Here is a 19,589-nt window from a genome sequence, read left to right on the forward strand (position 1 = left end):
TGTGTCCTTTTTCTTCGCAGATGAAACAACGTCCCTCCTTCTTGAGCTTTAAAGCCTTAAGGAGTCATTTCTTCTTCGCTGGTGTCGAACTTGGATTCTTCGAAGGTTAGTCCGAAGACTTTCCTTCAGTCGTGTTAGCCATAGGTGCAAAGAACTTTCTTTTATGCTTGTTCCCCTGCTTGGTAACGGGTTTAGACTTGGAAGAGACCATTGTATCATCATAGATACGAGCTGAATGAATGGCCTCGTCCAATGTTCTACATTTGTTATTTTTAACCTATAAACAGTATGAGTCTGGTAACCACCTACGAAGAACCCCAAAAGAGTAGTGGAATCCATCTTTGTAGCTTTCATTTGCAAGTCCCTAAACTTATGGAGGTAGACCTCATAAGTGAGGTGCTGCGAGGTCATGGTCAAAGCTGTGAACCGGGAAACAACATCATAATCATCCTCTTTCTTGAGGAATTCCTTCTTGAAGACGTCTTCGAATTGTGCCCAAGTTGTTGGCTTATGGTTGAGTTCCTTCCACCAAAGCAAAGCTTTGCCTGAGAGGAAACCTGCTGCTAACTAGATCTTTTTTCCATCATCATATAGATGAAAGTGAAAATGGACCTGCCACTTATGTAGCCAAGTGTCCACAATCTCCTTGGTACGCTGCTTTTGCTCGTCCCCGAACGGTTCCGGAGTAATATTGGGGCCTAAAGCAGAGGCCAAGGTATCCATACCCGAACGAGTAGAGAGAGTAGTGGTCAAGAGAGAGATGGAGTTCTGCAAAGCTTGCATCTGGGCGGCAATTTGTGCCTGACGTTCCGAAGAAAAAGCTTCGAGAGCAACTTTGAACTCTTGGAAATCTGATTTTGACACATAATCGTCAAAAAGATCGGCATCGGCATCTTCCATAGCCGGCAAGCCTTCGCGTTCAACAAGGGACTCCAACTCCGATTCTTGGGTCGACATCGTGAAGAGGGCAAGTGGAGAGAAAATTCGATCTTTGCACAATAAAAGTGCAAGGGAACTTTAAAGCTTGAGAGCTTAAAAACTTGAGAGATGTGTGGCAAGAAGCCCACTTAAGGGGTTTATATAACTGTCCCCAAAAGCTACTTGAGCTTTTGCTTTTGTGTTTTTATATATATATATATATATATATACATATATACACATATATATATACATATATACACATATATATATACATATATACACACATATATATATATATATATATTTTGCTTTCTTAAAAAAAACACATCTTTAAACCTTAGAGGGGGATCTTTAAACTTTTTGGAAAAAAAGTTAAACTAAAAAAAAAACCCAAAGCGCCCCAAATCAGCGAATGCTTTTGTTGTTGTTTTTTTCTTCACTCCCCTCCTGGATTTAGCACTGCCGGCGCGCCACATGCTGTCGTCAGCTACGCTACTACCGGCGCCGTCCTGCATGCAGGTGATCGTGGCTGTCTGCGCCAACCTGCGCCTGGGCTTGGCCACCTGTGTGCACGGCAGCCTGCGTAGGCCTAGGCGCCTGCAGGCCTGGCCTGGGCGCCTGCCTTCGTAGGCCTGGGCGCCTATACGCCTACGCCTACAACAGCCCCGGCAGTACCACTGTACCCGGCCAATATACACGACCAGCACTCGACGTTGCATATCCAGCAATCGCTTCTCTCGCTCTCTCTCTCTTTCTCTCGTTCAACCAAAAGCAAACGTGCTTTTTCTGTTTTCTCTCAACAGTTCATGCGACTGCACAAACACGAATCTTCAACCTTCTTCTTGCAAAGCAAACAACCCTACCATCTACCTACACCCTCATCACGGGTTTCTTTGATGAAAAAGCACATACTATCTGAAAAAACAGCAATATGCACAGAAAAAACAGCAAGCTTCTTGAACACATACCTTTCTTCGACCTCATCTTCTCTACCTAACTACCGGCTTGCTCGTTTACGAGGCACGCTCTGATACCACTGTCAAAACCCCACCGGATCTCCTCGTGGAACGCCCCTGGTACAAGACTCGAAACCTGCAAACAAACAAACAAACAACATGGGGGTGCAGGCCTGACTCACCTCCCAACCATGACAACCGTGGGCAAGCCCACAGTCTTGGCTGTCCCCACCGAGCCACGAGCTGAGCTAACTAGGTTGATGTACCGACCAATCTCCTCCTCTCGACGTCCCATACCGCCACGAAGCTACCCTCGCGGGCCTCCAGATTGTTGCCGGCCTCGGCTACGTAAAGCAGGTGCACGTCTGCACTAGATCCAGGCTCCAGACCATAGAGCTCTCACAAATCACGCGAGACTCTATATAACTAATGACTTACCTTGGCCACTCTTTTATAGGCTCTTGGCCGGTCATCAGGCGTCCACACTTGCGTTCCTATATCCCTAACTCAGCTTGCCAATCAGCCTGCCTAGCTCCAAGCTTCCCCAAACCTCGAAGCTAGTCTTGCGTGCGTGTAGCACACGGTAAATACACGCTGTGCACATGACAATAAGAGCATGTTCACACCACGGGGACGTGCTTATGCTTATATTTTAACGCCCACCCTCAATGCATGAGTAGCATTGGATTTAGATACTCTTCATTTAATAAACATCCACAATATTGCCTTTATAATGATAGTCATTTTTACAACTAGTTATGATCATAGGAGTTTACATGAAACAACGAAAAAATTACAAGAGATTATCAGATAGATGTGTGGTAAAAGAGACTATGTTGCTCTCTTCTCTTCTTCCATCCATGCATTCCCTTGAGAGGTGGCCTTGCTCAACACACTTGCCACACTTCTTCTTATTTGGGTCTTTCTTGAAACACCTAGATTCACTATGCCCCTTCTTCTTACAAAAGGTACATTTTAGGACATTCTTGGTGGTCATAGAGAGCGCTGAAGAAGTGCTTGTAGATGTAGAAGCCTTGTCTTTTGCCTTGGTTCCTTCCTCAAGAAGAGCGGAGATGCACCCTTCGAGAGTGGGTGCGGGTAAGTTCTTCAAAGTAGTAACAAAAGCTCATATTCTGGCGGCATGCTCTTCAAAAGCACGGCTATGACATCGTCATCATCAACCTTGCAGTTGATTGATGTGAGTTGGGCCATAATACTTTTGAGATTTGAAATGTGAGAGCCCAATGATTCACCCGATTGCATTTTAAGAAATCTTAAGAGCAATTATAGAATTTTTACCTCGAGCTCCGTAAAGCTTGTCAAGCTCCTCCCACATTTGTTTGGCAGTGGTGAGGTCTGACACATGGTGGATGAGGTCCTTTGTGAGATGCAATGCAATGATGGATTGCGCCTTCTCATCATTGTGGATGTCATCTTTATCATCGTGGTTGAGTTCCCTTGTTTCCTTCACGAGGGACCACACACCCTTTGGCAGACTCAACCATAATGAAGCCTAGCACTAAGGGAAGTAGCAAATAGAAAGAATTAGTACAACAAATAAGTAGTTGATAGGGCAAATGCACAGCTAAAGATAGAAAGAGTAAGCACAATATCAACTGGCGGCAACTCGATGGAAACTTCACAATGTGAAATCTGCATGTCTGCTAATACGGCTTAAATATATACCTAGATGAATCCAAGAACATGCCCAAATTCACCTTTTAGGAACGTGCATGTTATATACTCATGGTAGTCAACCCACAAGACTATATAACTATCAACTCCATTATGCATAGTATGGACTAGATACTACGACATCCCCACTAACGTCATCAGTGCCCAATAGTGGGTGTAGAACTTTGTATCAAGATATGCTCTCACACACGCACTCCACACACACACACACACATAAGAGCATATATTCACACAAAGCCCTTCGTACTGAGTTTCTGTCAAACCTCTGGAGATGCAAGGCAGACTCAGCCATAATGAAGCCTAGCACTAAGGGAAGTAGCAAATAGAAAGAATTAGTACAACAAATAAGTAGTTGATAGGGCAAATGCACCGCTAAAGATAGAAAGAATAAGCACAATATCAACTGGCCGCAACTCGGACGAAAACTTGACAATGTGAAATCTGCATGTCCGCTAATAATGTATGAGTATGTTCACACCACGGGGACATGCTTATGCTTATATTTTAGCACCTTTCTCCTCCCCTACCAGACTATACAGACTTCCTTTCTCCTCCCCTATACAGACTATACAAACTTCCTTGACCAGATTCTGGGCTTTGTAGAATATCTATCATGCTCAGAATCAGTTGCTCTTCTTCTCTAGAGAATCTATCCGGTTGTTTGTTTATTTCCGGAGAGCTCTTTTCCAGTCCCTCTGAGATTCTCATCAAATCGTAGAACACTTTCAACAATTAGAAGTGTTCTCCACTGTTTCTGATCAGAGTAGTAGCTATCCTCATATGGGACAACTATGAATGTATGTTCGCTTCTTTCTTAATGAGACAATGGTTTCACTAAAAAAAAGTCTGTGTGTGTGTGTGTCGGTACTTGCTAACGGATTTCATACATGGTAGGTTTCAATCCGGTACTTGCATCTGCGGAGGTTTGATAGAAACTCAGTACGAAGGGCTTTGTGTGAATATATGCTCTTGTGTGTGTGTGTGTGTGTGTGTGGAGTGCGTGTGTGAGAGCATATCTTGATACAGAGTTCTACACCCACTATTGGGCACTGATGACGTTAGTGGCGATGTCGTAGTATCTAGTCCATACTATGCATGATGGAGTTGATAGTTATATAGTCTTGTGGGTTGACTACCATGAGTATATAACATGCACGTTCCTAAAAGGTGAATTTGGGCATGTTCCTAGATTCATCTAGGTATATAATTTAGCCATATTAGTGGACATGCAGATTTCACATTGTGAAGCTTTCGTCCAAGTTGCGGCCAGTTGATATTGTGCTTATTCTTTCTATCTTTAGCGGTGCATTTGCCCTATCAACTACTTATTTGTTGTACTAATTCTTTCTATTTGCTACTTCCTTTAGTGCTAGGCTTCATTATGGCTGAGTCTGCCCTGCATCTCCGGAGGTTTGACAGAAACTCACTACGAAGGGCTTTGTCTTATGTGTGTGTGTGTGTGTGGAGTGCATGTGTGAGAGCATATCTTGATACAGAGTTCTACACCCACTATTGGGCAATAATGACGTTAGTGGGGATGTCGTAGTATCTAGTCCATACTATGCATAATAGAGTTGATAATTTTATAGTCTTGTGGGTTGACTACCATGAGTATATCACATGCACATTCCTAAAAGGTGAATTTGGGCATGTTCCTGGATTCATCTAGGTATAAAATTAAGCCGTATTAGCGGACATGCAGATTTCACATTGTGAAGTTTTCGTCCGAGTTGCGGCAAGTTCATATTGTGCTTATTCTTTTTATCTTTAGCGGTGCATTTGCCCTATCAACTACTTATTTGTTGTACTAATTCTTTCTATTTGCTACTTCCCTTAGTGCTAGGCTTCATTATGGCTGAGTCTGCCCTGCATCTCCGGAGGTTTGACAGAAACTCAGTATGAAGGGCTTTGTGTGAATATATGCTCTTATGTGTGTGTGTGTGTGTGTGGAGTGCGTGTGTGAGAGCATATCTTGATAGAGAGTTCTACACCCACTATTAGGATGACGTTAATGGAGATGTCGTAGTATCTAGTCTCCATACTATGCATAATGGAGTTGATAGTTATATAGTCTTGTGGATTGACTACCATAAGTATATAACATGTACATTCCTAAAAGGTGAATTTGCGCATATTCTTGGATTCATCTAGGTATATAATTAAGCCATATTAGCAGACATGCAGATTTCACATTGTGAAGTTTTCGTCCAAGTTGCCACAAGTTGATATTGTGCTTATTCTTTCTATCTTTAGCGGTGCATTTGCCCTATCAACTACTTATTTGTTGTACTAATTCTTTCTATTTGCTACTTCCCTTAGTGCTAGGCTTCATTATGGCTGAGTCTGCCTTGCATCTCCAGAGGTTTGACAGAAACTCAGTACGAAGGGCTTTGTGTGAATATATGCTCTTATGTGTGTGTGTGTGTGTGGAGTGCGTGTGTGAGAGCATATCTTGATACAAAGTTCTACACCCACTATTGGGCAGTGATGACGTTAGTGGGGATGTCATAGTATCTAGTCCATACTATGCATAATGGAGTTGATAGTTATATAGTCTTGTGGGTAGACTACCATGAGTATCTAACATGCACGTTCCTAAAAGGTGAATTTGGGCATGTTCCTGAATTTATCTAGGTATATAATTAAGCCGTATTAGTGGACATGCAGATTTCACATTGTGAAGCTTTCGTCCAAGTTGCGGCCAGTTGATATTGTGCTTATTCTTTCTATCTTTAGCGGTGCATTTGCCCTATCAACTACTTATTTGTTGTACTAATTCTTTCTATTTGCTACTTCCTTTAGTACTAGGCTTCATTATGGCTGAGTCTGCCCTGCATCTTCGGAGGTTTGACAGAAACTTAGTATGAAGGGCTTTGTGTGAATATATGCTCTTATGTGTGTGTGTGTGTGTGTGGAGTGCGTGTGTGAGAGCATATCTTGATACAGAGTTCTACACCCACTATTCGGCAATGATGACGTTAGTGGAGATATCGTAGTATCTAGTCGATTCTATGCATAATGGAGTTGATAATTTTTTAGTCTTGTGGGTTCACTACCATGAGTATATATCTTGATACAGAGTTCTACACCCACTATTCGGCAATGATGACGTTAGTGGAGATATCGTAGTATCTAGTCGATTCTATGCATAATGGAGTTGATAATTTTTTAGTCTTGTGGGTTCACTACCATGAGTATATAACATGCACGTTCCTAAAAGGTAAATTTGGGCATGTTCCTTGATTCATCTAGGTATATAATTAAGCCATATTAGCGGACATGCAGATTTCACATTGTGAAGTTTTCGTCCGAGTTGCGGCCAGTTCATATTGTGCTTATTCTTTCTATCTTTAACGGTGCATTTGCCCTATCAACTACTTATTTGCTGTACTTATTCTTTCTATTTGCTACTTCCCTTAGTGCTAGGCTTCATTATGGTTGAGTTTCTGCATCTCCGGAGGTTTGACAAAAACTCAGTACGAAGGGCTTTGTGTGAATATATGCTCTTATGTGTGTGTGTGTGTGTGTGGAGTGCGTGTGTGAGAGCATATCCTGATAGAGAGTTCTACACCCACTATTAGGCAATGATGACGTTAGTGACGATGTCGTAGTATCTAGTCCATACTATGCATAATGGAGTTGATAGCTATATAGTCTTGTGGGTTGACTACCATGAGTATATAACATGCACGTTCCTAAAAGGTGAATTTGGGCATGTTCCTTGATTCATCTAGGTATATAATTAAGCCGTATTAGTGGACATGCAGACTTCACATCGTGAAGTTTTTGTCCGAGTTGCGGCCAGTTGATATTGTGCTTATTCTTTCTATCTTTAGCGAAGCATTTGCCCTATCAACTACTTATTTGCTGTACTAATTCTTTCTATTTGCTACTTCCCTTAGTGCTAGGCTTCATTATGGCTGAATCTGCCCTGCATCTCTGGAGGTTTGACAAAAACTCAATATGAAGGGCTTTGTGTGAATATATGCTCTTGTGTGTGGGTGTGTGTGTGTGTGTGTGTGTGTGTGTGTGAGCATATCTTGATACAGAGCTCTACACCCACTATTGGGCACTGATGACGTTAGTGGGGATGTCGTAGTATCTAGTCCATACTATGCATAATGGAGTTGATAGTTATATAGTCTTGTGGGTTGACTACCATAAGTATATAACATGCACGTTCCTAAAAGGTGAATTTGGGCATGTTCCAGGATTCATCTAGGTATATAATTAAGCCGTATTAGCAAACATGCAGATTTCACATTGTGAAGTTTTCGTCCGAGTTGCCGCCAGTTGATATTGTGCTTATTCTTTCTATCTTTAGCGGTGCATTTGCCCTATCAACTACTTATTTGTTGTACTAATTCTTTCTATTTGCTACTTCCCTTAGTGCTAGGCTTCATTATGGCTGAGTCTGCCCTGCATCTCCGGAGGTTTGACAAAAACTGAGTACGAAGGGCTTTGTGTGAATATCTGCTCTTGTGTGTGTGTGTGTGTGTGTGTGTGTGTGTGTGTGTGTGTGTGTGGAGTGCGTGTGTGAGAGCATATCTTGATACAGAGTTCTACACCTACTATTGGACACTGATGACGTTAGTGGCGATGTCGTAGTATCTAGTCCATACTATGCATAATGGAGTTGATAGTTATATAGTCTTGTGGGTTGACTATCATGTGTATATAACATGCACGTTCCTAAAAGGTGAATTTGGGAATGTTCCTGGATTCATCTAGGTATATAATTAAGCCGTATTAGTGGACATGCAGATTTCACATTGTGAAGTTTTCGTCCGAGTTGCAGGCAGTTGATATTGTGCTTATTCTTTAGCGGTGCATTTGCCCTATCAACTACTTATTTGCTGTACTTATTCGTTCTATTTGCTACTTCCCTTAGATGCTAGGCTTCATTATGGCTGAGTCTCCCCTGCATCTCCGGAGGTTTGATAGAAACTCAGTACGAAGGGCTTTGTGTGAATATATGCTCTTATGTGTGTGTGTGTGTGTGTGTGTGTGTGTGTGTGTGTGTGTGCGCGCGCGCGTGTGCGCGCGCGTGTGTGTGGTGTGCGTGTGTGAGAGCATATCTTGATACAGATCTCTACACACAATATTTTGCACTGATGACGTTAGTGGGGATGTCGTAGTGTCTAGTCCATACTATGCATAATGGAGTTGATAGTTATATAGTCTTGTGGATTGACTACCATGAGCATATAACATGCACGTTCCTAAAAGGTGAATTTGGGCATGTTCTTGGATTCATCTAGATATATAATTAAGCCGTATTAGCGGACATGGAGATTTCACATTATGAAGTTTTCGCCCGAGTTGCGGCCAGTTGATATTGTGCCTATTCTTTCTATCTTTAGCGGTGCATTTTCCCTATCAACTACTTATTTGTTGTACTAATTCTTTCTATTTGCTACATCCCTTAGTGCTAGGCTTCATTATGGTTGAGTCTGCCGCCCTACATCTCCAAAGGTTTGACAGAAACTCAGTACGAAGGGCTTTGTGTGAATATATGCTCTTGTGTGTGTGTGTGTGTGTGTGTGTGTGTGTGTGTGTGTGTGGAGTGCATGTGTGGGAGCACATCTTGATACAGAGTTCTACACCCACTATTGGGTACTGATGACGTTAGTGGCGATGTTGTCATAGTATCTAGGCCATACTATGCATAATAGAGTTGATAGTTATATAGTCTTGTGGGTTGACTACCATGAGTATATAACATGCACGTTCCTAAAAGGTGAATTTGGGCATGTTCCTGGATTCATCTAGGTATATAATTAAGCCGTATTAGTGGACATGCAAATTTCACATTGTGAACTTTTCGTCCGAGTTGCGACTAGTTGATATTGTGCTTATTCTTTCTATCTTTAGCAGTGCATTTGCCTTATCGACTACTTATTTGCTGTACTAATTCTTTCTATTTGCTACTTCCCTTAGTGCTAGGCTTTATTATGACTGAGTCTGCCCTGCATCTCCGGAAGTTTGATAGAAACTCAGTACGAACGGCTTTGTGTGAATATATGCTCTTATGTGTGTGTGTGTGTGTGTGGAGTGCGTGTGTGAGAGCATATCTTGATACAGAGTTCTACACCCACTATTGGGCACTGATGACGTTAGTGGGGATGTTGTAGTATCTAGTCCATACTATGCATAATGGAGTATATAACATGCACGTTCCTAAAAGGTGAATTTGGGCATGTTCCTTGATTCATCTAGGTATATATATATATATATATATATATATATATATATATATATATATATATATATGTGTGTATGTATGTATGTATGTATGTATGTATGGCAAGTTGAGTGCAGTTGCAGCAGGTGAGATTTTGGAGAACCCCACTACGTATAGGAAGATAGCGAGTAGCTTGATTTACATGACGATCACTAGGCCAGATTTGAACTATACAGTTGGATTGCAGAGCAGGTTCCTCGGAAGCCACATTTGGATGGTGTGAGGCGCACATTGCGCTATGTGAAGTCTCTACAAGAGACTATGGTCTCTTTTATGAGGCTGGAACAGAGTTGCAGGTGTTTGGATACACCAATGCAGATTAGGCTGGTAGTACCGCAGATAGGAGATCTACCAGTGGATTTATATTCTCTTTTGGAAGTGGTGCTGTGACATGGAGCAGCAAGAAGCAGCCAACAGTTGCCTTGTCGAGTACAAAGGCAGAGTATAGGGGTGCTGCAATGGCAGCATGTGAAGTAGCTTGGTTGCGCAAGCTACTTAGTGATTTGGGGCTGCATGTTGACAGACAGGTTGTCAGCTATTGTGACAATATCAGTAATATACAGTTGGTGAGAAACCCGATTTTTCATGCGTGGACTAAACACATAGAGATCCACTATCACTTCATGAGAGAGAGGGTCTTACTAGGAGACATTGATCTCATGTATATTAGAACAGAGGAGCAGGTAGCTCATATTTTCATGAAAGCCATGGGAGCAAAGAAGCTTCGCAGATTCCGGACTATGCTTGGAGTCCTAGAGATGGAGTTGAGAGCTTGAGGGGAGTGTTGAGATGTCCAACTGACACTTATGATATGCCTGGGTGATTGTTTCCGCTACTTACATTATTGGCGTATTTAGTAGGATGCTGACATGATAGATCTTCGCCAATGATTCTGGAGCTGGACTACACTAGCTACTAGTCCGCCACAGAGTTATGGCATACTTATCTTGCCAGCTCACTCACTTAGCGTGTTCACATTATGGACCGCATGTACATAGTACTTTAGTACTTATGTTGTATTTCACTTATCTTTTGGTAGAAACTTTTTGTTGTGAAGAAGAAAAACAAATTTCAGCCTATCATCTTGTGTATTCTCTTCTAGGGTTTGTGTGAGTGTGTGTGTGCTTGGAAGAGCTCAAGCTCTCTTCCTCCTTGCATATTTTCATTGGAGAGCTTCCTTACAATCAGTTAGAGGTGTTTTATCATTGTTTCTGAGTAGTGTGTGTCTTTGCAGTGAGACACACTCCTTTGTACATTTAATTAATAATCAGAACAATGCTTTCACCAAAAAAAATGTGTGTGTGTGCGCGCGCGTGTGTGTGTGTGTCTATAATATATATAAATATCTCTCTCTCTCTCTCTCCACTCCAGCCATATACTGTTGTACTCACTGTCACTTTTGTACTCCCCCATATTCATGTATTCATGTATTCATGTATCCATGTACTCGTGTACCCCATTTTGACTAGTAGCATTAGCTTCCCACTCTCCCTAGTTGCTACTTCCGGATGCTCCCTACTGATGTATTGTAGGGCTAGATACTTACCTTCAGTTCTTTCTTTTCTTTTCCAGATAGTGTATCAGATGTCACATGGTTGTAACTTTGGTCTCATAGGTCACTTTGGCCTTTTGAAGACGTTAATATAACATTTCATATCATTTCTCTCTCTCTCTCTCTCTCTCTCTCTCTCTCTCTCTCTATATATATATATATATATATATATATATATATATATATGTGTGTGTGTGTGTGTGTGTGTGTGTGTGTGTGTGTATCAAATGATCTTTAATGTTTTATCTGTTGGCTACCGAAAAACAAAGTCCTCAAGAGTTTTGCAACATACATATTTGGCCAAGCCAAAATCGGCCAATTTCACTGATCCATCTTGGTCGACTAGGATGTTCGCACACTTGATGTCCCTGGACAGCATAACATGTACACAAAAGAAATTGTACAAATAAATGATCTAAATACAAACAATATTTGAAAATAGACATAGCTTTCCATCCTAGAAAACAGCATCCTTAGAGAGCAGAGAGCAAGCAAAGGTGGTGCATGCTTCTTCATTCCATTCACACTTAGCCCTCCAAAATTTGTTTTTACACATTATGGAAAACTACAGCAAAAAAATATACTGATGCTTCCTCTTTTTTGTGACTGAGATATAACACATTTTCTCAAACTTAAGAGCATCCCTGAAGGACAGCTACTTTCCCATGCGTGCACACACATGACACATACCCCATCACCTTCTTTTCTTAACACACTCACCTACACAATTTAGCTTTTCTATGCACGCATACACACGACACATACCCCACCACCTTCTTGTCTTAACACACTCACCCACACAATTTAGCTTTCCTATGTGTGCACAACACATACCCCGTCACCCACACAATTTAGCTACTTTCCCATGCGCACACACACACACGACACATACCCCGTCACCTTCTTTTCTTAACACACTCACCCACACAATTTAGCTTTCCTATGCACAGCATACAACCTACTATTAGAAACCTATATAAAGGGAGGTCAAGGGTCATTTGTACTCATCCTAGAAGCAGTGTTGGTGACAGCCAAGTCTAAGAACAACACTTTCGACATCAAGGGTCATTTGTACTCATCCTAGAAGCAGTGTTGGTGACAGCCAAGTCTAAGAACAACACTTTCGACATCAAGGGTCATCAGATCGCGGCCCTCTTCTACGTTTGTATTACCGTACAACAAGTACCTGCTGGTACAGATTTGGCACAGCTTTGTGCAAGTTTTGGCATGGCTGTACACTGATTTGAGTGACCAAAAGGTTCAATTTCAGCTGCTGTACTTGTCGGGACAGGTTTGGTACATCATTGGTGAGCACTTGGTACTGCTGTACAGTACTTTGGAAGGGCAAAAGAGCACATTTAAGGTGCTGTCCAAAATCTGCAGCAACCAGATTTTGGTGTTTTCATCACAAAAAGTGGGAGAAAAGTTGCATTCTTGCTTCCGCAGTGGGAGATAAAGCTTGGGAGAACATTTGTGAGCACTTTGTGTGCTTTGGGTGCAGTGTTTGCACATCTTGGGTGCAGTGTTTGCACATTTGCAGGGAGTCAGGCATTAAAGGTTGCATATTGCTATGGCAACCACAGGTGAGAGCTCTTCATTGCTTCACATTAAGAAGCTTGAAGGCTCGCATAATTATGATATTTGGCAAACCCAGTGCTACAATGTGTTGCTCCAGAAAAAGCAGCACAAGCCTATCAAAGAAAGGGGTGTGATGCCCGCTTCTCTTACAGCTGAAGAGTGGGAAGATATGGATGAGCTGGCAAGATCTACTATCATGTTGTCTGTGTCAGACTCATTACTTTTCAGCATTCGTGAAGAGAAGACAGCTTGGGGAATGTGGCAGAGATTGCAGGACTTGTATGCCCAACAAAGTGCCTCAAGCAAAGTGTATTGGTTGAAGAAACTCATAGGTCTTCAGATGAAGGAAGGGGCGTCTATGACAGCCCATCTAAATGAGTTTAATGGTATTGTCAGCCAGGTCATTAATCAAAAGTTGGCAATGGACGATGAGTTCAAAGCCACTTTTTTGTTATGCACTTTGCCAGAGAGTTGGGACACATTCAGGACAGCCACTAGCAATTCGAATGCTATGCTGTCATATGCAGATGTTGAGGGTGCTCTTCTTCAAGAAGAGATGAACAGGAAAAACAACTCTGTTGGAAAGTCCAATGCAATGAATGCACGTGGGAGATCCCAGCAAAGGGGGAAAAGCCAAGAAAGGGGAAGGAGCAAGTCTCGCTCCAAAAAGGATTTGGAATGCCATTATTGTGGCAAAAAGGGACACATTAAAAAGCAATGCTACAAATGGAAAAATGATCAAAAAGAAAAGGGAAAAGACAAAGACAAGGATGAAGCCAAAGATGTAAAGCCAAAGGGCAAAAGTGGAGTCAAGATTGAAGAAATCAATGTGTCACATGCAGGTGGCAGTGAGGATGAGGTCCTATTTACTTCTTCACTTGATGCCCATTCACTTCTTACAGGTGGTCATGGTATGCACTCATGGATCATTGATTCAGGTGCCTCCTTTCATGTCACAGGTTGCAGAGACTTATTTGTCAGGTATACTGCTGGCAATGAAGGAGTGGTTTATTTGGGTGATAACCATGCATGCAAGATTCTTGGCAGAGGTGATGTGAGGCTTGTATTTTCAGATGGCTCACAGCTTATGCTCCATGATGTCAAGCATGTGCCTGAGATCAAGAAGAATCTGCTTTCTACTGGACAGCTTGATGATGCTGATTATGTTACCACATTTGGCAGTGGAAAGTGGAAAATTAGTAAGGGCTCACTGGTTGTTGCCAGAGGCTCTAAGGTGGACACTCTTTACTTTATGCATGCAGGTGTTTGTCACCATGCTAATGTAAATGCAACCGAGCTGCCGGAAATCTCTATGTGGCATAGCCGGTTGGGACACATGAGTGTCAAAGGAATGGAGCAATTGTCTCGTTTGGGTTACTTGCCTTCTCTAAAGTTTTCAAGTTTTCAATTTTGTGAGCATTGTATATATGGTAGGCAACTACAGTGCCCCCACAAGAAAGCTCTTGGACAGAAAGATGCTCAGTTAGAGCTTGTGCATACAGATGTATGTGAGATGCCTCAGCTTTCTTTGGGAGGGGCAAAATATTTTGTGTCTTTTATTGATGATGCCACACGTAAGGTGTGGGTCTATCCTCTTCGTTTGAAGAGTGATACATTCTCAGTGTTTCAGAAGTTTGTTGCTCTTGTTGAGAATCAAACTGGCAAAACACTGAAGGCTTTGCGTTCCGACAATGGTGGAGAGTATATGTCCAAACAGTTTCAGGACTTTTGTGATGCTAAAGGCATCAAGACGGAGCTCTCTACTCCTTATGATCCTCCACAAAACGGGACAGCAGAGAGGATGAACAGGACCATTCAGGAGAAGGTCCGTTCTATGTTGTCACATGCTGCATTACCTCATGGTTTTTGGGCTGAAGCTGTTATGACAGCCGTTCACCTTATAAACAGGTCACCTAACACGAGGCTTGGTGGGAAAGTGCCAGAAGAAGTATGGACAGGGAAGCCTCCGTCATACAAGCACTTGAGAGTGTTTGGTTGCGTTGCGTACGTGCACATACGCAGGGAAATGCGCACCAAACTTGATCCCAAGTCTCACAAATGCATATTCCTAGGATATGGTGACAGAGGTGAAATGGGGTATAGACTTTGGGATCCCATGAATAGAAAGATCATACGCAGCAATGATGTCATTTTTGATGAAACATGCATGTATAAGGAGCCTGCAAGGCAACAGGAGCCTAGCAGAGTCATCTTTGATGATGATGGACATCATGGACAACAACAAAGGGCTGTAAATCAGCCATTACAGCAGGAAAACCAGCCCTTAAATGGTGCTGAAAATGGTCCAAATGGACAGCCAGATATGGCAGAAGATATCCCTATGGATATACCACAGTTAGAGGAGATACCGGGCATGATTTTTCAGCCTTATGGCATGGAACAGGAGCCACCAATGGGTGATATGCAGGCTGGACAGCAACCTGCAAATGATGGTCATTGGGTACGGAGGTCCACTAGACCCTCCAGAGCCCCTGACAGGTTTGTTCCAGGAATTGACTATTTGATGCTTACTGACTGTGGGGAGCCCTCATGTTACAAGGAGGCTTTACAGAGGGCAGACAAAGCTCTATGGGAGCGTGCCATGAAGTCAGAGATGGATTCTCTGCATAAAAATGAAACATGGAAGTTGGTGCATTTGCCTGCAGGCAAGAAGGTTTTGCCATGCAAGTGGGTTTACAGGCTCAAAGTTGCACCAGATGCAAAGCCAAGATACAAAGCCAGGTTAGTGGCTAAGGGCTTCAAGCAGGAATATGGTGTGGACTTTGATGAGATCTTCTCTCCAGTGGTCAAAATGACCACACTTAGAGCTGTGTTGGCTTTGGTTGCGCATGATGATCTGGACTTGATTCAGATGGATGTGAAGACTGCTTTTCTTCACGGTGATCTCCATGAGGAGATATATATGCAGCAGCCAGAGGGTTATGCAGTGAGTGGAAAGGAGAAGCTTGTATGCAAGCTGAAAAAGAGTCTTTATGGGCTCAAACAGGCACCAAGGGAATGGTATCATAAATTTGATACATTCATGAAATCACAGAAATTCAGGAGAAGTGACATAGATCACTGCTTGTACACCAAGAAAGCTTTGGATGGCAGTCTATTGATTCTCATTTTGTATGTTGATGATATGTTGATTGCCAGGAAATCTCGTAAAGAGATGGATGCCTTGAAGAAGAGGCTGCATGAAACCTTTGATATGAAGGATTTGGGTGATGCAAATCACATCTTGGGTATGCGGATACTTCGGGACAGAAATCAGCATGTGTTGTATTTGTCTCAGAAGGAATACATTGGCAAAGTCTTGCAGAGGTTCAATATGGACGGGGGGAAGAAAGCTAGTACTCCTTTGCCTCCATATGTGAAACTCAGTGCTATGGACAGCCCACAGTCGGATAGTGACAGGGCTGATATGGCCAAGATTCCGTATGCTTCAGCTTGTGGCAGTCTCATGTATGCCATGGTTGCTACTAGGCCGGACATTGCATTTGCAGTGGAAGTGGTTTCTAGATACATGGCCAACCCTGGCAAGAAGCATTGGGAAGCAGTGAAAGGTGTCATGAGATACCTGAAGGGCACACAGGATATGTGCATTTGCTTTGGCAAACAGGATGCATTAGTGCATGGTTACACGGATTCGGATTATGCCGGTCATCCAGATAACCGGAAGTCTACTACCGGTTATGTATTTACATTCACAGGAGGTGCTGTGTCATGGATATCCAGGATGCAGAAGTGCACTGCCTTATCTACTACAGAGGCCGAGTATATTGCAGCCACAGAGGCTTGCAAGGAGGCATTATGGCTATCTCGGTTAGTGGTTGATTTGGGTTATACAGGGGATATTCCATTGTTGCATTGTGACAGTCAGAGTGCCATTCAGTTGGCAAAGAACCCTATCTTTCATGCAAAGACGAAGCATGTGGATGTGAAGTATCACTTCATCAGAGAGGTGATAGAGAACAAGCAAATTCAGCTTGTTAAGATTCATACGGATGACAACCCGGCTGATCTGTTGACGAAGAGTTTGCCTCCGGAGCGGTTTGCTCATTGCAGACACTTGATGGGCATTGGATGAGGCCATTTTCAGCCTTGATATGGCCTTGTATATTATCATGTACATGCTGATTTTTTCTTTTCCTTTCCTTAAGGGCACTTTGCCTTTAAGTGGGAGGTTGTTGGGGTAAAGGCGTTATGCCCACCCTTATAGTGTGTACAAGCCCATAAGTTATAGTACATAGTACACTTAGTACTTTTAATGTACTAAGTGCACTATGTGTACTAGTGCAATATACATGTGTGATAGGGGAGTCACACACTCATGTCTCATGAGTTGACTTATCCCCACAACTCTCTCTCTCTCTCCCTTGCTTCTCTGTGTATGTCTCCCATGAATGAACTCTAACCCTAATTCTGTTTCTCCCCATCACGACATATCTTACTGTGGATCTAGAAACTCATTTAGGGTCTCTTTTGCCTCTTCTTTATTGTGTGTTTGCAAGTAGGATTAGCATTAATCTCTCTTTTCTTAGTGTTAATCAGATTAGCTTCTGCTATGTTTTGGCAATATACAGTAGTTTAGGGTCTCTCTTACCTCTTCTCTATTTTGTGTTTTTCGCTTGCATGTCACATTGGGGCATCAAAACATCAGGTCATCCTTTCTGCAAGCTTTGTGTTAGGTCATCCAAGGTGTGTTTGTTTTCCATACATCTGGATTTTTTAGGTTTTGCAGGGCAACCAACATTTACAGCCCGATTCAAGTATTAGGGTTTAGGGTTGCATTGAAGTTTTCCTGTAGCCCAAGTTTTAGCTTGCATGTAGAAGAGTCTTTCATGTAATTAGGTCAAGCTTAGGTAGGCAAGTCATTATTTTTCTTCACAGATTCCATAAGGGAAAAGTATCAGCAGGAAAGGCTTATTATAGACGAACAGCATCATTTCACGAAGATGAACAGAACCATGCCCAGATCAAATGGAATGGGAAGAGCTCCTACCGGAAATCAAAGCATACCAATGGCAGCAAGAGAAGCGCAATGTCTACTGGGCATAGCATAAGAGAGCTCCAGCCATGAGGTGCAGCACTAACAACTATGGACCCTATAGACAATGGCACATGGTACAGAAGTGGAGAGTTCACCAGAGGCTGAAGCTCAGGAGGAGGGAGTTTTTGAGGATGCCAGAGAGCTTCCCACGACCGGAAAAGGCCTTGGAGATTACTTCTCTAGGAAAGGAATGTACACTGCTGGAGGATCCTGAAGAAGCATTTGATGTCAGTGGTGTTAGGCTCACTGCAAGCACAGGAATTACTCGTAAGAGGACCAACACATGCTAAAGTTTGTGGCTATCCCAGTTCTTGAATCCCTTACCATGGAGGGTGAGGAGACTGGAGATAGCAAAGTTTAAGCCGCTAGTAGAAGAAGAGCTAGTCCCATGCCTACACTTGGATGACATGGAGGGAGATGTGCTTACACCCTCCTCAGATCCATCACTGGTGACACTTGTGTTATGCACCTGGAGCTAATCCTTGGATTAGCGGGCCTAATCTAGCAGGGTTTGGGTGGCGGTTATCACTATGTAAGTGATGCCTTGGGTTAATATTGTGTAGTCAGTCGTGTGATGCTGGGTCTATGCTTGGACCAGAGTTTCCACTTCTACCGTTGTGATGCCTTGGGTTATTATTGCGTAGTTTGTTGTGTGGTGCACTTCCGATGGGTCTATGCCTGGACCAGAACCGTCGGAGTATAAACTCTGGTCCAAGTACAGACCCATCAGAAGTGCACTCCACGACTGACTACACAATAAGCAAGAGTAGAAACTCCGGTCCAGGCACAGACCCATCAGAAGTGCACCGCACGACTGACTACACAATAATAACCCTGCAAGAGTAGAAACTCTAGTCTAAGTAGGATGAGCATTAATCTCTCTTTTCTTAGTGGTAATCAAATCACACTTTCGTTTGCATGTCACACTTCTCCACCGTCCCTCTCTTTCTCTTCCATTGATGCCCCATCCAATCCTCTTATTGACCTTGATAGTCTAGAACCCAAAGACTGTGTACCCTTCTCTTCTTTTACCTCCTGCTTTCAATTCTCTTCATTAAACCCAATTAACCCTTTGCTAGATTTCTCCTCCTCCATTCCCTCACTTCAATATCACTAGCTTAGAACTAGACTCCATAAGGCTTAATTACAAACTTTTGTCTTTTAAAACGATAGGACAAAGATCCCCTTTTACAATTAATACCCTTATTTTACTATGCAGTTTTAACCTGTCAACTTTTGATCACTGGAAAGCTACAGCCATCCAAGGTAGACATTTTCTTACCAACATTCTTAATGTCAGGTTGGTTCCCTTTTTATATGAATCTGTTGACCCTCTTACATGTAGCAATCCTTCACTCTTTTTCCGTAATGAAGCCCCCAATCTTAATAAAACAAATCAAACTACTTCCTTTTTTAAAACTTGCTGGAACATTGTTCGTCTTTATGTTAAGTGCACATGTACTGTTGGAAATCCGAACTCCAAATGCAAAGCCACTGTCATGTGGGTAGATCATCTCATATGAGTGGCCTCCTCTGTCGCAGGCTAAGGCAGTCGAAAGAAGTCTGTAATGGAGGTCTGAGCAGCAT

At 42.6% G+C, this 19,589-nt stretch overlaps 1 protein-coding gene across 7 annotated transcripts in view; it reads right to left on the minus strand.

The window, feature by feature from the left end:
• The window catches only part of LOC147626969 (mitogen-activated protein kinase kinase kinase 3-like), a 101,192-nt gene that overhangs the window by 60,720 nt on the left and 20,883 nt on the right, over positions 1-19,589 (minus strand). For all 7 annotated transcript variants that reach the window (XM_086815532.1, XM_086815539.1, XM_086815533.1 and 4 more), the window contains one exon: positions 11,661-11,736. In XM_086815532.1, the coding sequence (XP_086671658.1) occupies positions 11,661-11,736 (76 nt within the window). The remainder of the gene's footprint in view (positions 1-11,660; positions 11,737-19,589) is intronic.

This window comes from Cibotium barometz, chromosome 21 (assembly GCF_041138505.1).
Source record: "Cibotium barometz isolate CiBa-2024 chromosome 21, ASM4113850v1, whole genome shotgun sequence".
In the NCBI taxonomy this organism is placed as follows: domain Eukaryota; kingdom Viridiplantae; phylum Streptophyta; class Polypodiopsida; order Cyatheales; family Cibotiaceae; genus Cibotium; species Cibotium barometz.